Consider the following 25,863-nt stretch of genomic DNA (forward strand, 5'->3'; position numbering starts at 1 on the left):
TTGAGTTTGATTGTGAAATTGAAGTAGTAGTTGAGAAATTTTTTTTTGAAGTGCTTTTTACAGGTATTTGAAGAACTGGTTTCTCAAAATACAGACAGAACTCTGTTAAAATTTTTATAAAATTTGCGAAAAAATAAAATGGGCCAAAATTTCCAACTAGCCTTCCACTTAAATACATGTTTTAAATACTTATTAGAAATGCTCACCACTTATCAAAAATAAGAAAATTGTTTTAAAATCCCTTGTAGGGTACTTAATGAGTTATCAATAGGTGAAGTTCGGTAGTTCATTAGGTATTCTACGGGATCATGTTATGCCTTACAGAGGGGTAAGGTGTGACACCGACTACACTAAAAAAACCAAGAAAGGAAAGGTAAGCAGAAGGATCTTGCCAATAAAAAAAAAAAGAGAATATATGGTGGGTGACGAATCTACCAGAAATTAAATTAACTGAAATTACCAATTATAAAATATTTTCTGTAGTAAGTGGTAAATCCAGGTTGAACCCTAAAGACTGAATTATTAAATCTAGTGCACTTGTGTAATGGAAAACGAAAGAAACAAAGATTTGGAGGGAGGGGGGGGGGGGGGACGGGGGGGTTTGTAACACAAAATCAGAAGAAATCAGAAATTCAAGAACTAAATATGAAAATCTCAATTTAAACAAACTTCTTTCCAAGGTAATTCTCATTCCAATGCATTGATTCGATCATAGACAAAAGAAATACAATTATCTCTTATTGAATACTTAACGTGGATTTACCAAACAGCGAGGTAAACCCCTGACTTTTCTATACTCATCAATTCGAGCCCAGTACTCTTGTTAACTCTAATTATTAACTGAATTAGTATTAAGCAATCTTCATCAAATTAATAAGCTGAACAACAATTTATGAAGTATAAATTATTTAATTCACCCTATTGTTTCCTTAGGTTATTATCGAAAACTGATATTATAATCAATAAAACCTAATTGCTACTCATGTTCAATCTTATACAACAATTACGGATTATGAATATGAACTAGCAATTGATCACATCAAACAATTAACTAACAGGCATTTTTAGCAAATCATTCAATAGATCAAAGACAATGAAATCAGAAAATAATAGATATTCAAACAGATATAAATTAAATTAAGAACTTGGTCTCACAAATCAAGCAAAAGAACTTGAATCCCTTGAACTGAATTAAAAACTTAGCCACTTGAGTTCATGGCTTACAGAAAACTAAAATAAAGAAATCTAAAAGAAAGAGAATGGAGAGGTTGCTGAATTGACTTGGAGGCGTCTCAATTGTATGTTTGTGTCAACTACTGCCTATTCTATTTATAATAAATGGACTAGGGTTAAGTTTTTAGAGTCTCTATCAAAAAATACAACTGGAGCAAAATTAGGAAACTGATTGTCGATGGATACACGACCCATGTATCACTACACGGCCCAGGGCCGTGTAACTTACTGGAGCTGAATGGGGATGTCTTGCATTGGCACAGCAAGTTACACGGGTCTCTAGGATTTACACGGGTCAAGTTACACGGCCCGTGTACTTTGTTTCTTCCTCAGTTCTCTGGATTTCTTCTGGCAGAATGTTACACGGGTCTGTGGTTGTGCTTACACGACCCATGCACTTTGTATCAATAATGCTTCTCAATTCTTCGACCTTTCTAAGTTTCCTTCCACACTTCTACATTCTGGGACTTCACCAAAATCCTAAAAAATACAGGAAGAGTCAAATTAATGCAAATGCTGAAAATTTCTCTATTTAACACAATTATTTCAACAACTCTCTAAACATATGCCTAATAGATAATTATATTTTAATCAACTGAATTAGGCATAAAGATACACTAAAAACACTAAATGTGATGGGAGTAAAATTAATAAATTATACACTTATCAATATATAAATTAAAAAAAAAAAGCAATAGAATCCTTTAAAAGTAGAAAATTAAAATCTCCCTAAAGAAGTCTATTTTTTATTTTGATGTATTTATTAAAAAGTCACATGATATTTGTTATCATATATTAATAATTGTCACAACCCAATCCCACCAACCGGACCGACACTAGGACTTTTGTCAATATAAAGCTCTCGAAACCCCGTAGTAAGCCCAACTAATTTCTAACCCATCCATGAAGCCCATATTTAAGCCCAATTTTAAGAAATCAACTGAACAGAGTCGGACCATAATATGGACCATTCAACAAGGAGTTTTCAACTTATCCAACCTGTAATCTCAAAATAAAACCATTTAGGGAGCTTAACTCACGCTTACAATCATTCACAAATCAATATAAAATCAAATGGGAGTCCAACTCCCTCATCTAACAAGCCATCCATTCACACCTTTACACATACATAGATTAATAAGTTACAACCCAAATTAATTAATCTTACAGTCTCAAGCTAAATAAAATGGTTCTACGTTAATGGACCTGCAAGAAAGAAAGCAGGTTAAACACGAGAATAAGCACTTCTGTAATCTAGAAAAATAGGGTGAACATGAGTGAGCATTTGACTCATAGAGTAAGATATTAATTTTAAAAATAATTTATATAACTATCTAGTTTTTAATGCATCCCTAAGGATGAAATGCAACACTAATAAGCAATTTCAAGCAATATCTGCACAAAAAATAATTTGGAGCATTCACACACACCAATACATGACAACAGACATAAAAATATAGAAGTTGATCTCTTATGCAGCTCTCTCAATTCAAGGCCTGCCAGTGAGATCAATTCAAGTCAGACTTTCGCCTAATAATCCAAATGTGGGGGTCAACGAGATCAACTCAAAGCCGTATTCACCCTGACTTTCTCAAAAAAGAATGGGTGACTAGCTCAAGCCGATTTGCCCATCCTACTTATATCCATCACACCACACGCACACCAACACATACACAGCTCCAAATTACCATAACGCAACATCCATATCCATTTTTCAAATAACAAGATACAACATAGAGCGTGCCTAGCATTTAACAACATACATATATTTATGTGTGATGCACAAGCGTGCCTTAAAAATATAATAATGTTGAAATTGTAAATAAAATCAATATATACTCACAGATTAACCGGAGATCATTAATGCGGCAAGGCGGAGGATAAAAGTTAACACGGATTATCTAAACAATTACATTACAAATTGATCAATATTTATTTAAAATAAAAATTTGAAAAAGTCAAAGATAGCATAGATTTTGCTGAAAATTCGATAAAATTTTCCTTATACCTAGGACCTACCCTACCTATAAAGTAACTCAAATCACACTTCTAAAATTATAAGTTTCAAATTCACATATCAACAACATCATCTCGCTCCTCTTGGGCCCTCTAACTAGTTAAAACTCACATACTACACATAAAATAATTATTTAAAAATTTAGAGTGTTACAATAATTTTCTGTTTTAAATAAGTCAAGCCATAATTCTTTTAGAAAATCACTTCTATTTAATTTGTTTTTTTATTATTTTTTTAACTTTTTTTTATTTTATCTGTGTTTTTATAATATTGTAATATATATATATATATATATATATATATATATATATATATATATATATATATATATATATAATTCTTTTAAAATATATTTACAAAGTATGAAAAATCACAAGAAAAAATTATCTCTAATTTTTTTTAATTTAATGTATTTATTAAAAAGTTATGTAATTTTTTTTCTTTTATAGAAAATATTAATATTTTTTTATTGAGTTAAGGTAGAATTCTATTAAAAAAGGAGTTCTTATTTCTTTTTTTTTAATAACGTTTTTTCTTGAATTTTGTAGTTGATTTGTATTTTACAATATGGTAAATGATTTAATTTTTTACAACATTTTTAATATATAATATTAAAAAAAAAAAGAATTTAATATCCACTTCAAAAAAAGTATAAATTTATTATTCAATAATCTTTTAATATCTATTAATCAAATTTGAACTTATTATTTTAATATCCACTTTAAAAATGCGAATTTGTTATTTTAATTATCTGTTTCCATAAATCTAAAATTTCTTCTTTTTTAATCTTATATATATATATATATATATATATATATATATATATATATATATATATATATATGAGAAGAAGGGGAATATTAATTTTGTTAAAAATATCATTTTTTTAAATTAATTGTAATTATATTTTTATTATTTAAATTAATTTTAATGTTTGTATAAATTTAAAATTCATAAGAATTATAAATTTAATATATATATATATATATATATATATATATATATATATATATATATATATATATATATATATATATATATAGTATAGAAAAATGTAAAACATAAAAAAGTCCTTTATAGTTTTTTAAATATAGGAAATTTAATTTTTATAATATTAAAAAATAAATATAAGTATCTTCAACCTTTATCAAATAATAGACAATATTCATAAACCCCTATTTCCCTTTATTTTTCTCATCTTTTTTCTTTTCTTTTCTCTTTTTCTTTTTTTATTATTTTTTTAGATAATCAGTGAGTGTTTTTACCGATAGCAACTCTTCCTATTTTTTTTCCACTGGTTTTTTAATTTCTTTTTATCTAATAACTCCTATACATTTAGAATACATTTTGAACATAATTTATCATTGTAGATAGATTTTGAGTAAATAAATTTTTAAATTTATCTTTGTCAATAAATTTTAAATTTATTTTTTTTTATTATATATATATATTTAAAGAAAAGTACTCTAGGATTTGTACATCTTTTTGGAAGTTATATAATGAGGTTTAAAAGTTAAGCGTCCAGTTTGCCTGTCAGCTAATCTATATACTCTGACAATATTATGAAATTTTTTGAGTTTTATATATATATATATATATATATATATATATTTTTTTTACATGAGTGATAAATTTCATAAATGCAAAAACATAATTGTTAATTTATACTTTCATTTTGAACTCTATTTTTAATTAATAATGTTTTTTTTATATATTTTTATGCAAAAATTGATAAATAAATATTTTGAAAATTTTCATTTTAAGAATAAAATCTTATTATTTTAAAAGTTGATGACATGCAATGATTTTTCTTAATTAAAATTTTTTTCAACTTGTCATGTCTCTTAATTACTTTTTTCGTTTATAAATAATAGTCATAGTTAACTTTTTATTTTGTTTAAAATTATTTAGCACATTTAAAAAATCAATGAGAATTAACTTTTTTTTTTCAATTTTGCCCTTTATCTCTATAAAATATAATAAATATTTATATAATTTTCTAGAACTAATATTGTCACCCCTTTTTAATTAAACTAGCTGCTTGTCATGTTGATATTCGTTTCTTTAGATTTTCAAGAAAAGAATAATTAAATAAATTGCTAGTATTATTTTTTATGAAAATAAGATTATCCAACCATTTTTTCAATCAACGCGATAACTTTACATTTTACCTAAATTCTCTTGAGAATTTTTGAGTGGGATTTTCTTTGAGACATATTTTGAATTCTAATAGGTTGTAAATGCCTTATGAAAGTAAAATTATTTATTAGACTATATAAGTTAATATTGTAATATTATATGAATAACTCCTTGTGATTCAGATTGAATACAATGGGACAGATTCAATTTGTCCTTGGGAAAGAGTTATTGATAGTGTGGATTGGGGTAAAATCTCTCTTGATTATAGGTGTTGCTTCATTTTAATCACTCAATTTTAATTTATTTACATACTCAACTCAACTCAACTAAGTCTTTATCCAAAAAATTTAGGATCGGCTATATGGATTCGCTTTCTCCACTCTAAACGATTTTCGGTTAAATCCTCAGAAATGTGTAATGCTTATAGGTCATGTTGTACTATTCTTCTCCAAGTCAATTTAGGTCTACTCCTTTTTTTTCTTTCTATCCTCTAACCTAATGTGCTCTACTTGTCTAAAATGCATGTTTTTTAGAGTAGCATAAACATAAAAATAGATGAGATGTATGACTAATAGGGATATAAAACTATCATAGGAGTTTTCACTCACAAATTTAAATTTTTAGAGTGAGTGGTTCTTTGACATGGTTTAGAATTCAAATCCTAATCACCTAATTTCTTAGTTGAATATTTCAATATAAGATAAAGTTGACTTATACTCGGTTTAAGTCTTTAATTTTTTTGGGACTCACTCTGTATAATATTTATTTATCATTTTATATAAGCTATTTTATATGAAATAATTAATGTATGATATAATTTATCGTGTGGAAGTATAATAGAAATATAAAACTATTATTAGATAAAAACTTTTGCATATAATTAATATTTATTTATTACTAACACCAGTAAATAATATTTTAAATTAATTAATTAATTACATGTTTTTTTTTTCTTCTCTCCTTCGTAGCGCCGACTACACTAAAATAGCCAAGAAAGGAAAGGGAAAGGAAAGGAAAGCAGAAGGATCTTGCCAATAAAAGAAGAGAGAATATATAAATTTTAAAAAAAAAAAAAGCAATAGAATCCTCTAAAAGTAGAAAATTAATAACTTATTTGATCATTCCTCATCAATTGCTACCAGGCTGGCTGTGGAGCAATGCAAGGCTGATGGTGATGGAGGAGGACGAGGCTGCATGCTACAAAATTACACAAATCATGCATGGGATCATATGACTAACTCCACAGATATTTCTTTGTTTCAACATATCTTTTTGTTATTTTTCATTTGGTGCCTTTCTCTTTTTACATTTTTTTAAGGTGAAATGAAACAATTTCTTGAGCAAAAGGGGAAGAATATGATATTTAGTGCTATTCATTCCAAAGAAAAAAAAAAAATATATATATTAAGCAAAATAGAGAGAAAAGCCAAACTCACGGCTCTATATCTTTTCATTGAAAAGGAGAGATTCTTATGGGATTCAAGGTTTATGCACTAAGAAATTATTTAAATTATTGAGTGCATTCAGTTTATATGTATATTTTATAATTAGATGTAGGCACTATTCAGTTTGAATTGAATAAATCAAATTAAATTATCTTAATTCAATAATTTAATTCGATTTTTAAGATAATTCAGTTTGATTCAATTTTACATTTTAAGAATTTTATTTATTTCGTTTCGATTCGATTTTAAAGAAAAAAATTAGTTAAACCAAACCAAATCGAATTACTTTATTGATTTTTAAATTGATTTATTTTTATAGAGAATTTATAAATTATATTTAATTATACATATATAAATTATTTAATTTCATTGATTAATGGCTATTAAATTCAAATTAAGATTAAAATTAGATTAAATAATTTAAAAATTAAATTTAAATTAAAAAATTTATTCAAACTCAAAAACTAATCGATTTAAACAAAACTAAATCAAAATAAAACGATTCAATTTTTTATTTATTTCAATTCAATTTAGTTTTTAAAATATAATAATTTAATTTTAATAATTCAATTCAATTCGAATCAATTTAAACTAAATATTCAGTCCTATTTACAATACAAGAGTTTCACCTTCATTAAAAAAAAAAAAAACTTTTTATTTGTAAGATACTATTTTTTATTGCACCCATTACAACAATTCTCCCTCATGCACATGCTTCCCTCCAAATTGCCCCTAGCCAGTCACAAAGCGTGCAGCAAGTGGGGTTGGTGCTTGGCGGAGCGCTCATCCTCATATCCCTCCCTCTCATTTTTCCGACTCAAAACTATATAGTATATCAATGCACTATCACAATAAAGTTTTCTAATTATACGTCCTAAAAGTACAATTATAATATTATATATATTAGTTAATCAATTTAATTATTAGTAATAATAAACCCACTTTACATGTTAATCATCAGGACGCGTGTCGCAAATAGGTAAAACTTCTCGTGTGGAATACCGAAAATAAATCCTTCATTAGCGAGCAGGAATTTAATTTTGCTAATTACTTTATTTTAATTATTATATTTTAATTTATTTAATGCAATCATTTTTTATATATTTTTTCATTGACAATAATTCATATTAAAATTTAATAAAATTTCTGATAAAATTCTTATAAAACATGTTTTTATGTAATTTTAAATTATAAAAAAAATTATATTTTTGTCAATCAAACTAAAATTTATTTCTTTCTTTTATTTTTTTAAGTTTGTTTTTTCCTCAATATTTTAATTTTTGATATTTTAATTTAATCTAATAAAGATATAAATATTTTATTATTTAAAATTATGTAAAACATATCATATAAGAATTTGAATTATGATTTTCAATTATGATTTGAGTAATAATTAATAAAAAAAATAAAAATTATAATTTTATTAAAATATATTAAAAAATAATAAAATAATTAATAAAATTGAGTGATTAGCGACTATAATACCAAATAAATTTATTAGGTGCATACGAACCCATGTGTCGCATTTGTACCTGACCTAGCATGCCGGTTCATCTAATAATTTCCCATAATAAAATAATAAAAAACAACTATAGGGCTTATGATGTCAGAGGGTCATCACAAGACCACTCTCCAGCGTATCTCCCCTTTTTAAGGACGCCCCACCACCCGCCTGTCCCTCCATACCAAAGCTCAATTCACTTTCAAACCAACAATCATTTCTATCTGCAACTTTCCTTTGATCTTTGAAACCTACTCGTAGAAACTATACTGTTTTCTCTACCAAATTAACCCTTGTGCCAGCTAATCGTCAACACTAGTCTTGAATCATGGAGAACTAGTTTCGCGTAGCTGATCATGAAGATTTCTTCTCCCGTCGATGCATTTGGGTTAATGGTCCGGTGATAGTAGGTGCCGGACCATCAGGGCTCGCAACGGCGGCTTGCCTTAGAGAGCAGGGTGTACCCTTCGCTGTCCTCGACAGAGAAGAATGTATAGCCTCTCTCTGGAAAAAACGCACATACGACAGGCTTAAACTTAACTTACCTAAACAATTCTGCCAGCTCCCTAAACTCCCATTCCCTGATGACTTCCCTGAGTACCCTACCAAGAAACAGTTTATTGAGTACCTCGAGTCATATGCCAAGCACTTCGAGATCAACCCAAGATTCAATGAGTGTGTACAATCAGCTAGGTACGATGAGACCAGTTGCTTGTGGAGGGTCAAGACCGTTTCCACAAGTGGTTCCACTCGTTCTGAGGTTGAGTACCTTTGCCGGTGGCTAGTGGTGGCTACCGGCGAGAATGCAGAGTGCGTAATGCCTGATATTGAAGGACTGAACGAGTTCGGAGGTGATGTTATTCATGCTTGTTCTTATAAATCCGGTGAGAAATTTCGCGGCAAGAAAGTGTTAGTTGTGGGATATGGATATTCCGGCATGGAAATTTCTCTTGATCTTTGCAACCACAATGCCTCTCCATCAATGGTGGTTCGAAGCACGGTAAGTTATCAAATTAGTACTTTTTGTCAATAATTAAAATAAATGTTAAGGGGGAAAAATACGGCTTCGAGTGAAGGGTTCTAACATTATTTCTAAAAATGTTTTTCGTTTCCAGGTACATTTTTTGCCTAGAGAAATTTTTGGCAAATCAACCTTTGAATTGGCTGTTATGTTAATGAGATGGCTACCAATTTGGCTGGTTGATAAGCTTTTGTTGCTTTTGGCATGGATATTACTTGGAAACATTCAGAAATATGGACTGAAGAGGCCATCCATGGGTCCATTGCAGATTAAGAACACCGTGGAAAAGACCCGTGTATTGGACATTGGTACATTGAAGAAAATCAGATCTGGAGATATTAAGGTGGTTCCAGGAATCAAGAGGTTTTCACGTGGACAAGTTGAACTTGTTAATGGTGAAACCCTTGATATTGATGCAGTTGTTTTGGCGACCGGATACCGCAGCAATGTCCGTTCTTGGCTTCAGGTGAGAAAACGTTCTAATTCTTTTGTACATTGTTTATTTTCAGAAGGCCTTTATTTTAGAAAAAAAAAAAAAAGAGAAAACATATTTCCCTTTCTTTGAAAATGTTGCATGCCCATGATCAGAAAAATGTCAAGACTCTTGTCCTATTTCCTTGACATTTTTTAAGAAGAAAAACTGTTTTAGAAACCTCTTCTCCATGATTGTGATTTTTCTATTATATTGTTTGAATAAATGGATTAATCTTGCTTTGGTTCTATGACGTACAGGAAGGTGAATTCTTCTCCAAGAATGGGTTCCCAAAGGCACCATTCCCTAATGGATGGAAAGGAAATGCTGGGCTTTATGCAGTTGGGTTCTCAAGGAGAGGACTCTTTGGTGCATCCTGTGATGCCATGAGAATAGCACAGGACATTGGCAAGGTCTGGAAGGATGAAACTAAGGAGCAAAAGAAGAGAACAACAGCTTGCCATAGACGTTGCATTTCACAGTTCTAAAGCATCTACCCAAGGAAAAAGAAAAATAAGGTTTCTAACCAGACAGGAGTTCACTTAGCTGCAGTACATAAGACGACACAGAGACAGAGTCCTCCCCGAAGGCCCAGAGTTTTGATATTTTTGGCATTTTGAAAACCGAGGATCAAGAGGCTTCGTCATTTTTTTTCCAGTTCCATTCAGTTAGTGTATTATAGTTTAGTTAGCAAATTAATTGACAGTTTTTTGTTTTCTTTTAAATCATTTGCTCTCATCTTTTCCCTGAAGTACTAATTAAATAAGATGAACTTTTAGGTTGCCCTAGCAACTTCTGCTCCGAAACGCAAGGCATTACTGAGCCAATTCCATAAATATGTTATATGGGTGATGACTCTTTCCATACTCGAATAGCTACCAGGTCATCTACCTTTAAAAAAAAATGAAAGAAAGAAGAAGCTAGTAGGTTCAGCCATTCGAGTCCCACATACACATGGCCCCAATTCCAAAACCCTATATAGCGGGACAAGGAAAGCGACAAAAGACACAGATCAACATCAAGAGGAGTAAGATGGGGGTGAATTATTGGTTTTTCTAAACTGAAACTCAAGAACTAAGCATATGAGACTAGGTACTCATTTAGTGACCTACCAGTTTTCTATCTTACCAGTGAACAAAGTAGCTAGTTTCCAGTTTTCAGTCACATTTTGAACATTATATATTATTTAACACAGATATGATCAAGAATGTGATACACAAACAGAGCCTCCAAGAAGTTTTGACTAGCACCTACCAAGACGAAACCATAATTTCAAGGGAAGTTCACCAGAAACCAATCATTATCATTGTGGTCATAATAGAAAAACAGGAATGCAAAAGAAAAAGCCCAGACAACCCACTGAGTTCAAGCTGTCAGAGCCAATAAAAACAGCACACATGAGCCCCATGCCAATGATTCGGAAATTACAAAAAGGTTTTTCCACTCAATGGCCCATTCATTCTTTCCACTACCGCCTCAAATCACGAACTCAGTTTTTTCCCAAAACCTGGCTAATTTGTGTCCATTTCCCCTTGGGATCATGTGCACAATTTCAACTGCTACTTATTTGGGCATTACTGCTAATAAGGGTAAATGAAACACATGGGATGGTCACCATTCTCCCTTACCACAATATCTTCACATGGGCCCATCTCCTTCAGCTTGTATAATAATCGAATGTCTGATTTTACTTAACCTAGGGATAGTTCCTCCAGGCTCCAGGCACACTCGCCGGAGTCCCTACTAGGCACAAACATGTGATCCAACAATCACATTTGCAGACCTTCATGGGTTGATCCGATTCTTAATAATATGAAAGTTTTAAAGGTGGAGACTAACACAAACGGGAATTACATCGACTCAGAAAAACCCTAACCTCCAGTAATGCACCCACTTATCCCCATCTAGCTAACAACCAAGAGATCTACAATATCTTTTGTTAAATACGTATCATGTTTGTAACAACCCGAAATTTTTAAAATTATAAATAAAATAAAAAAAGGAAATATTATGTTATTAATATTATAATATTTATTTGAATTGATTTTAAAAATAAAGGAAGATAATAATAATAATAAATTGATAATAAATTAATTAATTAAATTTAATTTATTAAATGAGAATAAAATAATTAAATTTTCCTAGATTATATTTATTTTTATCATTACTAAAATTTTATTAAACTTTAACATAATAAAATAATTTTGGACCTGATTGTAAACCTCTAAGAAGTTGAGAGACTAATAGTGTAATTAGAAGTTAAAAAAAAAAAAAAACCCAAAAACGCTGCGCAGGACCCCCCTAGCTCTCCTTCTCTCTCCCCGACTCCCTCTTTCTCCCTCCCTTTTTCCTTCATTTCCGGCCACCACTCACGTCAACCATCACCGACCAAGGTTCCAACTGCCTCCCTCAGCCGCTCCAGCATCAACTGACCCTTCCCCATCTGTTATGAAAGCCGGCATAGCCTTCCATCGCCGCGAGAAAGGAGGAAGAGAGAGGTGGGCGCTTGTGCGAGGTCGCGACTTCCAAGCTTCGCCTAGATGTCGTCCGGTGGTTGTTTCCGACAAGGCAGGGCCCATTCAACTCCTGGCACAGCAAGCTTCAAAACCCGACCAGCCTTACCTCCAATGGTGGCCGGAGAGAGGAGATCCGGTGAGGAAAAGTTGAGAGAAAATGAAATGGGTTTCACCGGTTTTCGGCCACTTTTCCAGCGATCCGACCATTGGATCAGAAATCCGAGACCACCGATGGATTCAGAGCGATGAAATTTTCTAGATAGGACTGGTCTCGCTCCGATCGGACACCGTTTGAAAAAGGCGATAATCGGACGGTCCATATCGCTTGGTGAGATTTTTGAACTTTTTTGATTTCCAAAATTTAAAAATAATTTTATGATAATTATTAACAAAATTTAGACTTAATTTAGGTACAATCGGATCGAGGATAGCTCACCAGCGCCGGGACCGCATTTTCAGCCAGATCTGCTTAACTAACGGCCTGTCTCAAAACGTGATTGATATTATAGTCAATCCTAGCATTTTCAGATGTTCTGGACATGTTCCAGGTGTCAGAATTATCATAGGTAAACCCGAACTCTAAGTTGCTCATTTCCGGCTAATACCGATTTAGAATAAAAAAATACATAAAATATTCATGGGTGATTAGAAAATTACAATTCCTTTTGCGATAGCTTTATAACTTTATTAAGGACCGCAGGACAAAATTTTAGAATTTATAAAGCTTGTTTGAATGGATTTTTACAAAATGTCAATCATAGGGACTAAAACGTAATTTTTTAAATTTATGACTATTGTCTGATTGGAGAGCCCAGGAGGGGCCATATGATGTTGATGAGATGTGATTGTGGAAATTGAGAATTTAGAAGTGTTATTTGAGCCTTTTTGCAGGTTGGGTAGGTCCTAGGTATAGGGGGAACTCTGTCAGATTTTCGGCACGACTTAGGGCATCTTTGGTCTTTTCTAAACTTGTATTGAGTCAAAAATATTAAACAATTGTAATGGAATTGTCAGGTGAGCCGGGACAGCCTTCCTCCTCCGCCCAGCCACCGTAGTGACCTCGGTTAAAGTCTGTGAGTAAAATATTAATTTTAATTATAATTTCGATATTATCATATGTTCAAGCATGTCCATGCATCACTTATAAATATGTATTTATGTAGTTAAACACTAGGAACTTTTTATATTACATTCATAATTGATGAAGTGCCATGAATATTATTTATGGTAATTTGGAGCAATGTACGTGCGTTGGCGTGCGTGTGATATGGTATTGGATATGGACAGGACGGGTAGACACGGCTTGAGAGACACTCGCTAGGACCCCGCATTTGGTTTATTAAGTGAAAGTTCGACTTGAGAGACACTCGCTGGCAGAGGTTGGATTAAGAGAGCTGTATAGGGGATCAACTCCCATATATGTACTGTTTGAACAGTGTTAGGTGGGTGAGTGCTCCAAATTACCTTTTTGCTGTTATGATGTGATTCGTATGAAAACTATGAAGGTGCTGCATTCCACTCTTTGGGATGCATTAGTTTTTTATAGCTATAGAAATTGCGGTTAAAATTGATATTTTACTCTCTGAGTCGAACGCTCACTCTGTTCACCTATTTTTTCCAGACCAGAGCAACCTGCTTTCTTCCTTACAGGTTTAACGTCGGTTATTTAATTGTTTTATTATTTTTTTCTAAATTTGAAATCTAGAACTCCGCATGTTTTAGTAGTAGTATGGACCTTGTTAGAAATCGTGTTAATTTAAATTATTGAGATTAATAAATGAAAATTTGTATGGTATTTAAACAATTTGTAAGTGATGGTATTAGAGTTGAGCGGGGCTCCCCTGACTTCAATTTTTTATGGTTATCGAATTGAATTGACCCAAATAAAAAATATATTTTATTTTATTTAATTTTATTTACATGTTGGGCCTAAGTTTTTGGGCCTTGACTATGGATTAAGAACAATAAGGCTTATTACAGATTTTGAGAGCTTTATAGCAGTTCAAATTCTAATGTCAATCTGATCCATAGGTTAGATCGTGAGAATGTTTCCTGAAGCGCCATTATACTTCGTAAATATTCTTATAGTACTTTTAAGCGTTATTGGATTATCTATTTTAATGGTTATGACATTTGGACCAATCAATTCTGTATGGACAACAATAACCCATCTTCATTCTTAAATTCTAGATATTTTTACGCATTTCTGCCTCAAGAAAAAGGACAGAAAAAGTCCTCTTATCCTTATATATTGCATGATCTTTCGATTTTCAAGAATTTGGCTACTAACTCTAAACTAATTGTGGTCAGCAACAGATATCAACTATCAACTAACTATAAACTCTAAGCTAATTTCCTAAAATTAGTCTCATTAGCTGGATGCCTACTCAAAAGTGCACTTTTTAGGTGTTCTTTGAGGTTAGGTACAGCTCCCCAGAGCAAGAGTTCACTTGATGATATGATTGCATGAAATATATATATATATATATATATTCTTGACAAAGTGTTCTCATTTTAAGATTTTTTTTAGACTGATTTGATTTTGATTTGTAACAACACTTATGCCCACACCAAAAAAAAAATGAAAATCTCATTTTAAAAAAAAAATAAAATTGTGGCATCACGCCCTATGGTTCTAGTATTTGTGCAATCTACTTTGTTTCTTCATGCACATTATTTTTCACCCCTAAACGCCATTTTTTTAGCTATCGTGAACAACTTCAGAAGATATTCTAGGTGACTGAAGTGACTCCCACTCCTAGCATTAAAAAATTATTGAGGAACAAAATATTGATAGAGGGATTTAATAAATTAAAAGTAGAAAAATTAAATAATATATTTTTAAAAATAAAAAGGCTAGGTAATTGATTTTATTAAATCAATAATTAAATATTAATTTCTTTTTAAAAATAAAAAATTTAATTTTATAATAGTAATAAATAAATATTTTCAAAATTTTTATTTAAGCATAAAGTCTTATTATTTTAAAAGTTGATAACGTGCAACGATTTTTTTTTTTTTAAATTAAGAACTTTTTTATTTCTATAGATGAATAAATAAATGTGTATCTCCTCATGTTTCTCAATTAATTATTTTTTACATTAGATATTTTTTATATTAAAAAAATATTTAAAAAGAGTGATTGTTAGAATTTGACTTAAGACAAATATTTAATCATTGAATTAATAATTTAATGATGGGATATTATCTTTTATTATTTATTTTTTATATAATCCATTTTTTTTTCCTTTATATAATCCATTCACCTATTCATAAATTGATAAAATATATGATATAACTCAATAAGTCTCGTTGACCCCATGATGCTAAATTTACAAATGTATAACTTTACATTTTAGCTAAATTTTCTTGAGAAAAAATGAGTGGGATTTTCTATGAATCATATTTTTAATTCTAAGGAGTTGCCTGTGTCTTATAAAATTGATATTTTTTTATTAGACCATATAAATTAATGTTGTAATATCATATGAATAAGTTTTTTGTTATCGTTAGAGAGGGAGGCGGATAAATCTCATAGTTTCTCATTCTCTTATAGCTTTGGAGGAGGCAGGGTGAGAGCAGAAACAACAACCATTTGTCCTTAGGAAAGAGTTATTGATAGTGTGAATTGGGATAAAATCTCTCTCAATTATGGGTGTTGCTTTACTTCAGCTACTTAATTTTAATTTATTTTTATTAAAAAAAAAAATTAGGTGTAAGAAGACCTCTTTTAAAATTAAGGTATATTATCAATTTTTTTATAATAAAATTTACATATCACTCATTAAAAGAGTAATTAATAAGATTCGAACTATCAACTTAAACTATCAATTTAAAGAAAATATTAAATGAGTTGTCAATTTTAATTTATTAAAATAATGTCATTCAATTTCGTTTAAATGATATATAAAAAAATTCACTTATTTTTTATAACAGATTTTTCCATTACATTTCTATATTCTATCTCTTTTATGTTTCTTTCTCCATCCCTAATTGTTAGGGATAACAACGGGTAGGATTTTTGCGGGTACTCGATTTGACTGAACCCTAATAGGAGAGGTTTGAATATTATATAATTTGGTTCGGGACAAGTTCAAATTTGAAAAAAAATACCCCTGACGGGTTCTGGTCGAGTTCAGGTTCAGGTTTTATATATTGGGTATCGTTATTCGAACCCTTTTACATAAATACTTAATTAAATATAAAATATATATTTTGATAATAATATTTATAAATTTTTATATATATTTATTTTATATAAAATAGAATTTAAATATTTTATGAAATTATTAAATTTTTAAAATATAAATTATTAATTAAAATAATTTTTATATAAAATATTAATTAAAATATATAAAATCAAACGGTTTCGGATTTTTTTCGGATAATAATAATCGGGTTTATGATGGGTTCGGATAATTGAAAATAAATTTTAATCAGATTTGAGACAAGTTTGAGTTTTAATAATACTAATCAGGTTTGAATTCGGATAGGGTGATTTTCGTGGGTAGCCTACCCGTTACTATCTTTACTAATTACTTTTTATAAAAAAATAATTAATGTCAATTTCCAATCAAGTTTACTTTTGAAGTCAAATTTGTCATCAAATTGATCATTCTTTCTCAAAATTAAGACTTCCCATTCAATTACTAAAAACTAAATGCTAGTCCACGAGGCTATTCCAAGTGTTTTTTTTTTTTTTTAATAATAAACTAGAAAATTGAAAAGAAATATTATAGATTGATTCATCACAACATACATCGATTCATTAATAAATTTTCTTGAATGTTTTCAAAAGCATATCATTTGTAAACCACTTACAGCTAATTACTTTCCAACTCGAAAGTAATTATGAGCTATTATTGATTCTAGTAGTAAAGGAAGCTCTGTAATTTATGGGTTACGAGTTAGTTTTGATTTTGTTCCTCTCCTTCTTGTAATTCCTCCTGTTGTTTTTCAACTGAGGATTGCATTTGTTTCTGATATTTGCAATTGACAGTTGAATATTTGGAGCCAATTATTTGATTTGTTTCGTGAAAAATAATTATTTTATGTATAAATATTTTTATATTTTAATAATATTATTAAAATTTAAATAATAAAAAATAATTTTATCTTATAAAAAGAAAAGTTATTTTTTTAGGTCTATTAACTAAATAAATTCATATCTTTATAGTGATTATTGATTACATCTAAATTTTTTAATTTTAATTTTAAATAATTTAATTATAATTTTTAAAATTAAAAAACTTTTATCTAAAATTCAAAAATCAATATAGAGATTTTGATTTTTTACACAGATTGCCTTGTGACATACCATGTCATATTTTATATTTTTTTATTTAATTCATCTCTCTCGTAAAAGTTTAGATTTATTTGGCTAATAACTTTTTTTCTTAAAAATAATTTAATTTTCTCTTTGATCAAATAAATATTTTTTATTAACCTAATTTTTTGAGTATTTAAAGCATTAAAAAATTATAAAAATATATTTTTTATAAAATAAATAAAGCATTATATTTTAAAAATTTTTACTCTGTTATTCTAGAGATTGACCTTTGTTCTAAGAAGTTTTGCAACTGGGGTTAGAACTGATAGACAAAATTAAAAATTTAAATCAACTTTTTCTAAAGAGTAATTTAATTTAATTTAATATTGAGAATCAAATTGCATATTACTAGCTTACAGGTGCTTAAAAAGGTCATTTACTATTTAATTATTATTAATAATTTAATTTTTATATTTTATAAAATAAATTATTTAATCTCTTAATTTTATTCATCATATTTAAGTCAACGATTTTGATCGTTGATATTTAAAATAAATTATTATTTAATTTTTAAATATTATAATTAATTAAAATTTTATTTATCAATTTTATAATTATTGACAATTTTGTCCCATTTTCGTCTTTTCCTCCTCCATTTTTATCTTTTTTTTTTTTTCTCTTATATCTCTTTCTCTTTATTTATCTCCTCATCTCTTTCTTATTTTTCTCTTTACCTCTTTATCCCATGAGAGAGAACTAGAAAGAAAAAGGGAAAGAGAGAAAAAAAAAAAAAAGGAGAGAGGACGAAAAGAGAGATAAGAACAGAGAGAACGATATAACTGAAAATATAACTGAAAAAGGAACGGGAGAAAAATATTCAATTCAACTCAATTCAACTAAGTCTTTATTTTAAAAATTTAGGGTCGGCTATATGGATTTACTTTTTTCATTCTAAATGATTTTAAGTTAAATTCTCAGAAATGTAATACTTAAGACGAGAGTGAAATAATTTATTTTTTAAAATATAAAATTAAAATATTAATAATGAAATAAATAATAAATTATATTGTTTATAAAGGCAAATGGCAAACGGTCAAATAACAAAAAGGCACATGAAAAAACACAGGCCTAAAAGAAAATAAAAAGGCTGCAAGAAATCTGTAGACGGAGACCAAAGCAGCAATGGCACTCGCATCTCATCTCACTTATCTAACACCTATTCCTCTAAAATCTTCTAGCGCTTTCTCTCCTCTCTGCAATCTCTCCACTTTATCTTTGCCACTCAAAACCGGCTCAAGCACGATCCTTGGCGTCAATGTCTCAACAAGACGCGGACCCGTCTCGGTTCGAGTCATGGCTTCTTCCTTTGGGTCCAGGCTCGAAGAGACTGTCAAGAAGACCGTGGCTGAGAACCCAGTCGTTGTTTACTCCAAAACTTGGTGCTCGTAGGTTCAAATCTCTTATATTTTTCATATACTTCCTGTTCGGTGTTTTTTTTTTTTTTAAATTTTATTAATTCGATGGAAATTGTTATGATTTGGTGTGATTCAAAGATATTTTAACCTAATGGTTTTGGGGTTTGTGTTCAAGGTATTCCTCTGAGGTGAAAACTTTGTTCAAGAAGCTCGGTGCGGAGCCATTGGTTATTGAATTAGACGAAATGGGTGTGTGAGCTTCTAGTTATTTTATGCATCTGTTTACAATTAAGCTTAATTTTATGTTTTTATCATGCTTTAATTTAAGCTAAGCATTGCTCACCTTATCATTGATATGGGCTGGAATCTTTGGCTTTAACGTGAATTTTATGATCCAGTTTACATTGGTGATTCCTGTGATAAAACGCAGACGTCTATATAGTCTTTTTTCCTTTTTCAGTTGCTAGAAAGGTTAAGATAGAGATGTAGTTTTTTCCCTGTTTAACTAGAGCCAAGCATGGCATTTGACATCATGATCTTTTTTATTAATTCTGTGACATGTTATTAATCTCTAAATTGAACAGACATTGGGTACTGAGATTTTTATTTTTATTTTTTTATTTTTTTCTGATTTCTGTTTCAGGTCCCCAAGGACCCCAGTTACAGAAGGTACTAGAAAGGCTTACTGGCCAGCACACCGTTCCAAATGTGTTTATTGGTAAGTATTGCTTTCACACTTTGCATCTTAAAATGTGTTTATTGGGAAGTATTCTGTCCATGAAAGGAAGGGGAAAAAGGATATCGGGAAGGTGATCCTGCAAGAAATTGCTGAAAAAATAGATTTCAGGCCTCTTTTGTTTACTTGTGTCAGTGTGTTTGTGCATGCGTGAGCAATCTAGCATGATTGATTCTCTCTATATTTTTATTTACTCTTGAATGGGTGAAGTGATTCTAAATTGACGCAATTTGATGTGTGTGAAAATAGGATTATTCCCTTCGGTAGGACTCAACTTTGCAAGCTCTGTAGAAGCATACTGTAATTCATTTTTATTGCAATACAGGGGCTTCATGTCTCTTACTTCTATCCTATGGGCAATGGCATGTCTTTTAACCCATCATCCTTTCTAAAGGTTAATTTCCTATAACATGTCAAACTTATCTCCACATATAACTTAAGTCAAATTGAGATGTATTAGATGTAGAGCTAATGTCACAGTCACACATGTTCACTCAAGTTTTCACCAAACCCATAATGCTTATGGGAAAAAAAATCGTGCCATGAAAATAACTGAAATGGCAGAATATCACAATTGAGCCTTCCTTACAGGCAGCAATCGATCTCCAAGTTACTTGGGCTGACATGGCAATTAAAAATCATTTGTAAAAGGTACAAGTTGATGTTGGGTCCCACAACATTCCCACAAACACAAATGTGGATCTTTATCTTCCTCTCATCCCTTTACGCGACACCATTTCTTCATCTTCCATTGCTCTCCCATTGCCTCATTGCTTCATGCTCTTTTCACTCACTCCTTTATCTTGCTGCATCTCTTTCTACTTCATGTTCTAACATTCTTTTAATCAAAAGCATCAAAAAGTGATTTAGCATCTCTAATGCTGTTATTTTGGATATAAGCAGTGATCATGGAGTTCCATGAGACGATTTCTCTTTGAGAAATTGAATCGAACAGGTAACAAGCCTCTTCAACCCTGTCAAGTTGTTGAATTGTTTAGTTGCATTGAAACAGATACGTTTGTGGGTTTGGTGATCTCTGGAAGATCGAAAAAGGGGGAGTGGAGAGCGAGCAAAAACAAAGCAAGTGAAGTGGCGATGTATCATTGAATGTTGACATGGCGGGCCTTTTGCATAGTGAGCAAAGACTAGCACATGGTCCAAAAATTTTCTATTTGTTGCTACTACCAAAAATTTTCTACTTGTTACTGCTACTACTCAATTCTTAGAGGAATGAGGGGCGAGCTGCCAAGCACTGACTAGAGAACCAGAATGCTAGAGTACTTGGCCAAGAAAGGAAAAATGAATCAATTGTATGGAAGGAATCTGTAAAGGAGATTGAGATGCAAACCACAGAATTTTCTCAAAGGCAGCGCCAAGTGAGGCCAAAAAGTGCCGGATGTTATGCCAAGAGAAAAAGATCAACAAAAGTTGTGTACAGGAAAGGGATTGCTTGTGTGTCAAGGGAGCCTGGAATTGGCAAGATGGAGCTTCTTTTGGAATTTGCTTATACATATCACCAGAGGTACAATATGGTTTTGTGGATTTGAGGAGAAAGCAAATATATTAGGCAGAATTATCTGAAGTTGATACAGGGGTTGAGAATTACTCAGAGAAAGACAGGATAAAACGCATTGAGAAGCAAGAAGAGAAGCCATTTATAGAGTTTGCAAAGAGCTCATGGGAAACATACCATTTTTGGTGGTGATTGATAACTTGGAGAGAGGATTGGTGGGATCACAAACTTGTAATGGATCTTCTTCCCTGCATTGGAGAGACCCACATCATAATATCCACAAAGCTGTATTTCCTGCATCTCTCTTCAATCTAATTCTATTTCCTATTTTGTTTCTTCCCTCAAAACCTACATACGCTGCCATAGGCCAAAAAGCCAATCCATTTCTTAACAGTTCTTTGAGAAGAAAAATCCATAACCAAAACCAAACAAGGAATTTGAGAGAGATGCAACAAGATAAAGGAGGGAGTATCTTTTCATGAAGTAGACGGGCAGTTGGATATGAAGAAAGCGCCGTTGCATAAAGGGGTGAGAGGAAGATAAAGACCTGGATTTGTGTTTGTGGGAATGTTGTGGGACCCAATGTCAGCTTTACGTTTTAAAAATTATTTTTTTAATGTCACATCAGCTCAAGCAACCAGGACACCAGTTGCTACCCTTAATGGTTTGCCCATTTGTGATTTTCTGTCATTTCGGTTAGCATGATGAGGTTTAGTGAAAACTTAAATAAGCATGCACAAAATTTGCCCATTAGACGTAAAAAAATACTATTCTTAGGCCCTTACCTACAAGTTTGAGTCTTTAGTTTTTATGTTTCTTTGACATAGTATTGGAGCCTCTCCATCCAGAAGATCTACATGTCAAACTTGGGCCATCTCCCTCTTAATAATTAAATTTCTGCACAGGTTAAGATGCAGGATATGCTTGTCCACGCCCTTTTCAACCTTGGGCATGTTAGATATATTTAAACTATTCTTGGAATTCACCCACAAGTTTGAGTTTTTATGTTGAGTGATTTTTGAAAAGATATACTAAAGTTTTTGACTGAGAAGAACTATGGCTAACTATTGAAACTTCTTGGTGGTTGAGTTGTTCACAAAAATTAATAGCTGGACAGCAGATTTCAGATGTCAGGTTTATATTTGACCAAGGTTGTCGGGTGACTAAATGTGCACATCTGTATGAATTTCTGAATCACCCATGAACATGACTAGAATGATTTTGGCTAGGTTAATGCGTTTTTTTGACATTAATGTTCTGAGTTTCCTCTGTTTTTGGGGTCGCATTAGAGGTTGATGTGGAATGAATAGATTGCCAGTGAGTTAAATGTGCTTGTCATCTTATCTTATTGATGTAAATGATTGTTTCAACTTTCAAGCTTGAAGTAATTGCATTTCCGTAGTTTAAGCTTTGCGTAAAAATTGGCGTTGTTGACTCAGAAAAGAAGTTCATAATGTGCTCTTTAAATATTACACATCATATGCAAATTGGTACAACTCTATTTTGCAATATATGCTGTAATCTGATTTTAAATGTTGGTCTCCAAATGTTTCTTCCCATCTAACACAAAGGCTTTAGACATGCTGCTTGACAGAGATGGTGACAAAGGGCAACCTGATGACTTCTTGTATATATGTTGCTGTTCTTCCAAATGGGAATGAAGATTCTATTTATACATACATAGCAAGATGATCTGTCTTTCATCTATATTTTATCCAAAAGAAAATGTTCCCTTCCCCTTTTTTTTTTCAAAAATTTTTTTTTTGAGATTAATTGTGAATTTTTAATCATTCATGTTCTGTCTGTTTGCTTGGTTTTTTGGAGCTAACAAGTACCCTAATTTTTTGACTTTCAATTTCAGGTGGCCAACATATCGGAGGTTGTACAGGTATTTTCTTTATAAGTTGCCTTTGATCTTATCTTTTATCTCACTGTATGATATGGATATCTGTAGTTCATGGGATATTTCCAAAAGCAACATGCACTGATTTAATTCTCCCTTTATGACTGTGTGCTTATGATTTTAATATTGCTTCTTTTTATACTGGCATTTTATCTTTCACCAGCTTCCCCCCCTTTTTTTCCCTGTTCTATTTCTTTTCCTTTTTCCTTGATGTAGGAGAGGTTGAGGGGCCAACATACAAATGCTTCTATGATGGGCAAATTGAAAGCAATTTGTGATTTTTAGGGTTTTGATTTAAAGAACAAGGGGAGCTAGGGCTAAAGAGTTTGAGTTAGAGTTGATTGAAAGGCAAAGAGGAGAAATTGTTGGTTGTTTTGAATATGGGAATAGCACCTGAAGCATTGTAGATGCAGCATGGGGAAAGAAGAGGAAAGAAAGGGGAGATACAGATAGATGAATTAGGCATGAAGCTTTTCAAATCAAATACTTTTACTTTTATATTTCTATTATCCAAAATCATAAGAAAATTGCCAAGTTACATAGGTATTATAGAGATTTAATAATAAATCCTGTCCCCACTAGGTTTAGGAATACCAAACTCGGAAAATCTAACTAATGCTATACAATAAAAAGCAAACAACTTTCTAACTATTCTAACTATTCCTAATAATAATAATAATAATAATAATAATAGTTGAGAATTATATATATAAAAAAAATTAATTCTAATTTTCCTTAATTGCATCACGCATGTCACTGAAGCACCAATTGACCCTTATCTTGATATTAGTTGCATTAATAATTTTTTTTTTCGTAGTTTTCTTGATGTTGGGCTTATGTTCATATGCAGATACCTTGAAGCTTTATCGGAAAGGAGAACTTGAACCGTTGTTGTCGGAAGCTAAGTCTAAGAGCTCACAGGGCTAGAATCCTTGTCATATGTTGCTGTTGTTGAGAAAGCTGTTTCCCTTGCGAATTTTGAGCTTCTTAAGAAGATAGGCAACATGTCTGCTTCTTCAGAATCTGAACTGCATTTTTACTTCATTGACGTGGTTTTACGTTCAACTCCTCTATATTGATCTCTTCTGTTGAATTATATATTGAACTCTTAACGTTGGTTGCTATAATATTTAAAAACACGTAAAAATGTACTCTCTATTGTACTAAACTAATGATTTGTATTCCATTTTCTGGTCTTAACACTTCATTCCTTTTTTTACCTGTTAATGTTTAACTCACTCATTCCTTTGAGTTTCTTGTTGCATGTGAAGTTGTGGAACTTTTGTTGGGCAAGTGTAGAAGGGAGATAATGAAAAGCTACTTTCAAGTTCCATGATTGTCTTTGCCGTTGGAAATATCACTTGGGAATGGCCTTGCCCTGAGAAAAGAAAGAGCTCAGAAATGGCATCTCAGAAGATAGATTCAATCAGTTACTTGAAAAATATTATTGATGTCAAGAATTGGGGACTGAATCAAGTTCTAATACTTTTACAATTTTAGACCTAATGTACTGTACATAATTAATGAAATTAACTCTTTTATCTTTTAATATGGAATAATGGAAAATCCTTGACACATTTGAAGTCATTATTCAAGCACAAATTAGTGATTCAATCATCTCCCGCATGCAGCTGCACTCATCAAATGTACTGCATGAAATTTTTCAAAGAAAAATATGATAAAACATGGATGTTTCAGTGCAGAAACTTTGTGAGGATCACAAATTTGTTAACATGTTAAAGAATCACAATGTATGTGACGTTGCTGAGATAAACATCTCTCTTAGACGTTTGAAATAAGCTAGCATTCCATCATAATCAGGAAGGTTTTCTTGGATGACAGGAACTCCCTGAAATTCTTGATCCAAGCTTGTAAACGAGGAAATCTGTCAGCTTCCAATACTTTTAACACCAATTGCTTCTTGCATGGCTTCAAGCCAGCCAGCTATCCATCCAAAGGCTATATCTGCCAATCCGATCCTGTCACCACCAAAAAACTTCTTGTCCCCAAGACCATGCTCCTCCACAATTCCCAGCAGTTCTTTTGCCTCTTTTGTTGCCTTTTCTTGTTGTTCTCCCACAGTTTGAAAGAAAGCAAAGAAAGTTGGGCTCTGCAACACTCCAATTATGTATAAATTAGCTAAATTTAAATAGCAAATACTTGAAACTTCAGCTTTTCCAGGTTCAAGGATTTTGAGTTTTGGACCATCAGAAGAACTAATAAAAATTGGACATGAATTGTAGATTACCTTGTCCTCTTCAAACTTGGTCCAGAATCTAGCCATAGCTCTCTCATAAGGGTCTGCAGGAAGCAAGGGATTCTGAGGCCAGGTATCTTCTATGTATTCAAGAATAATAATGGATTCAGCTATAGGCTTCTCACCATGAACTAACACAGGGATCTTTTTGTGAACTGGGTTATACTGTAGAAGCAACTCACTTTTGTTAAAGAGATTCTCTTCAATGTATTCATATCTCACCCCTTTGAGTTTCAGAGCCCAGATGACTCTGTAACAAAAGGGACTAGGCCAAGCTCCTAGTAGTTTGACTTGCTCCATGCTGTAGATGCAGATGTTTGATCTTCTCCTCTCTCCCTTTGCCAAGCTCAATTTTATATTTGATCAATTGGGATATGATTTTGCTTGGGCTCTAAGTTGCTTGCTTGGAAGAATTATATTTATGTA

At 31.3% G+C, this 25,863-nt stretch overlaps 2 protein-coding genes and 1 pseudogene across 3 annotated transcripts; 2 read left to right on the forward strand and 1 right to left on the reverse strand.

The window, feature by feature from the left end:
- The first annotated feature begins 8,663 nt into the window (after positions 1 to 8,663).
- Positions 8,664 to 10,620, forward strand: LOC110641741 (probable indole-3-pyruvate monooxygenase YUCCA5). Its single transcript, XM_021793570.2, is given in 3 exon segments — positions 8,664 to 9,335; positions 9,451 to 9,822; positions 10,089 to 10,620. Coding segments are annotated over 3 exon segments (1,272 nt in total). The 3' UTR covers positions 10,317 to 10,620.
- Positions 10,621 to 18,709: 8,089 nt separating this feature from the next.
- LOC110641736 (glutaredoxin-C5, chloroplastic) lies at positions 18,710 to 24,729 on the forward strand. 2 transcript variants are annotated; one of them, XR_002492337.2, is made up of 6 exons: positions 18,710 to 19,058; positions 19,204 to 19,277; positions 19,672 to 19,746; positions 23,139 to 23,165; positions 24,031 to 24,186; positions 24,452 to 24,729. XR_002492337.2 is itself a non-coding variant. In XM_021793566.2 (5 exons), the coding sequence occupies exons 1-5, from the start codon at positions 18,796 to 18,798 to the stop codon at positions 24,105 to 24,107; spliced, it is 516 nt and encodes a 171-aa protein (XP_021649258.2). In that variant the 5' UTR covers positions 18,710 to 18,795; the 3' UTR covers positions 24,108 to 24,729. The 2 variants fall into 2 exon arrangements, 1 of the variants encoding a protein (XP_021649258.2); XM_021793566.2 differs by having other exon boundaries at positions 24,031 to 24,729.
- A 162-nt stretch (positions 24,730 to 24,891) lies between these two features.
- On the reverse strand, positions 24,892 to 25,831 carry LOC110641735 (probable glutathione S-transferase; annotated as a pseudogene).
- Positions 25,832 to 25,863: the final 32 nt, after the last annotated feature.

This window comes from Hevea brasiliensis, chromosome 10 (genome assembly GCF_030052815.1).
Source record: "Hevea brasiliensis isolate MT/VB/25A 57/8 chromosome 10, ASM3005281v1, whole genome shotgun sequence".
NCBI classification, from domain to species: Eukaryota; Viridiplantae; Streptophyta; class Magnoliopsida; order Malpighiales; family Euphorbiaceae; genus Hevea; species Hevea brasiliensis.

Excerpts from the sequence above, each read along its gene's own strand:
- LOC110641736 (XM_021793566.2), top strand. The coding sequence starts at position 18,796 with ATGGCACTCGCATCTCATCTCACTTATCTAACACCTATTCCTCTAAAA. Across the intron at positions 19,278-19,671 it reads TATTGAATTAGACGAAATGG|GTCCCCAAGGACCCCAGTTA; the intron begins GTGTGTGAGCTT and ends TTTCTGTTTCAG. Across the intron at positions 23,166-24,030 it reads ACATATCGGAGGTTGTACAG|ATACCTTGAAGCTTTATCGG; the intron begins GTATTTTCTTTA and ends GTTCATATGCAG.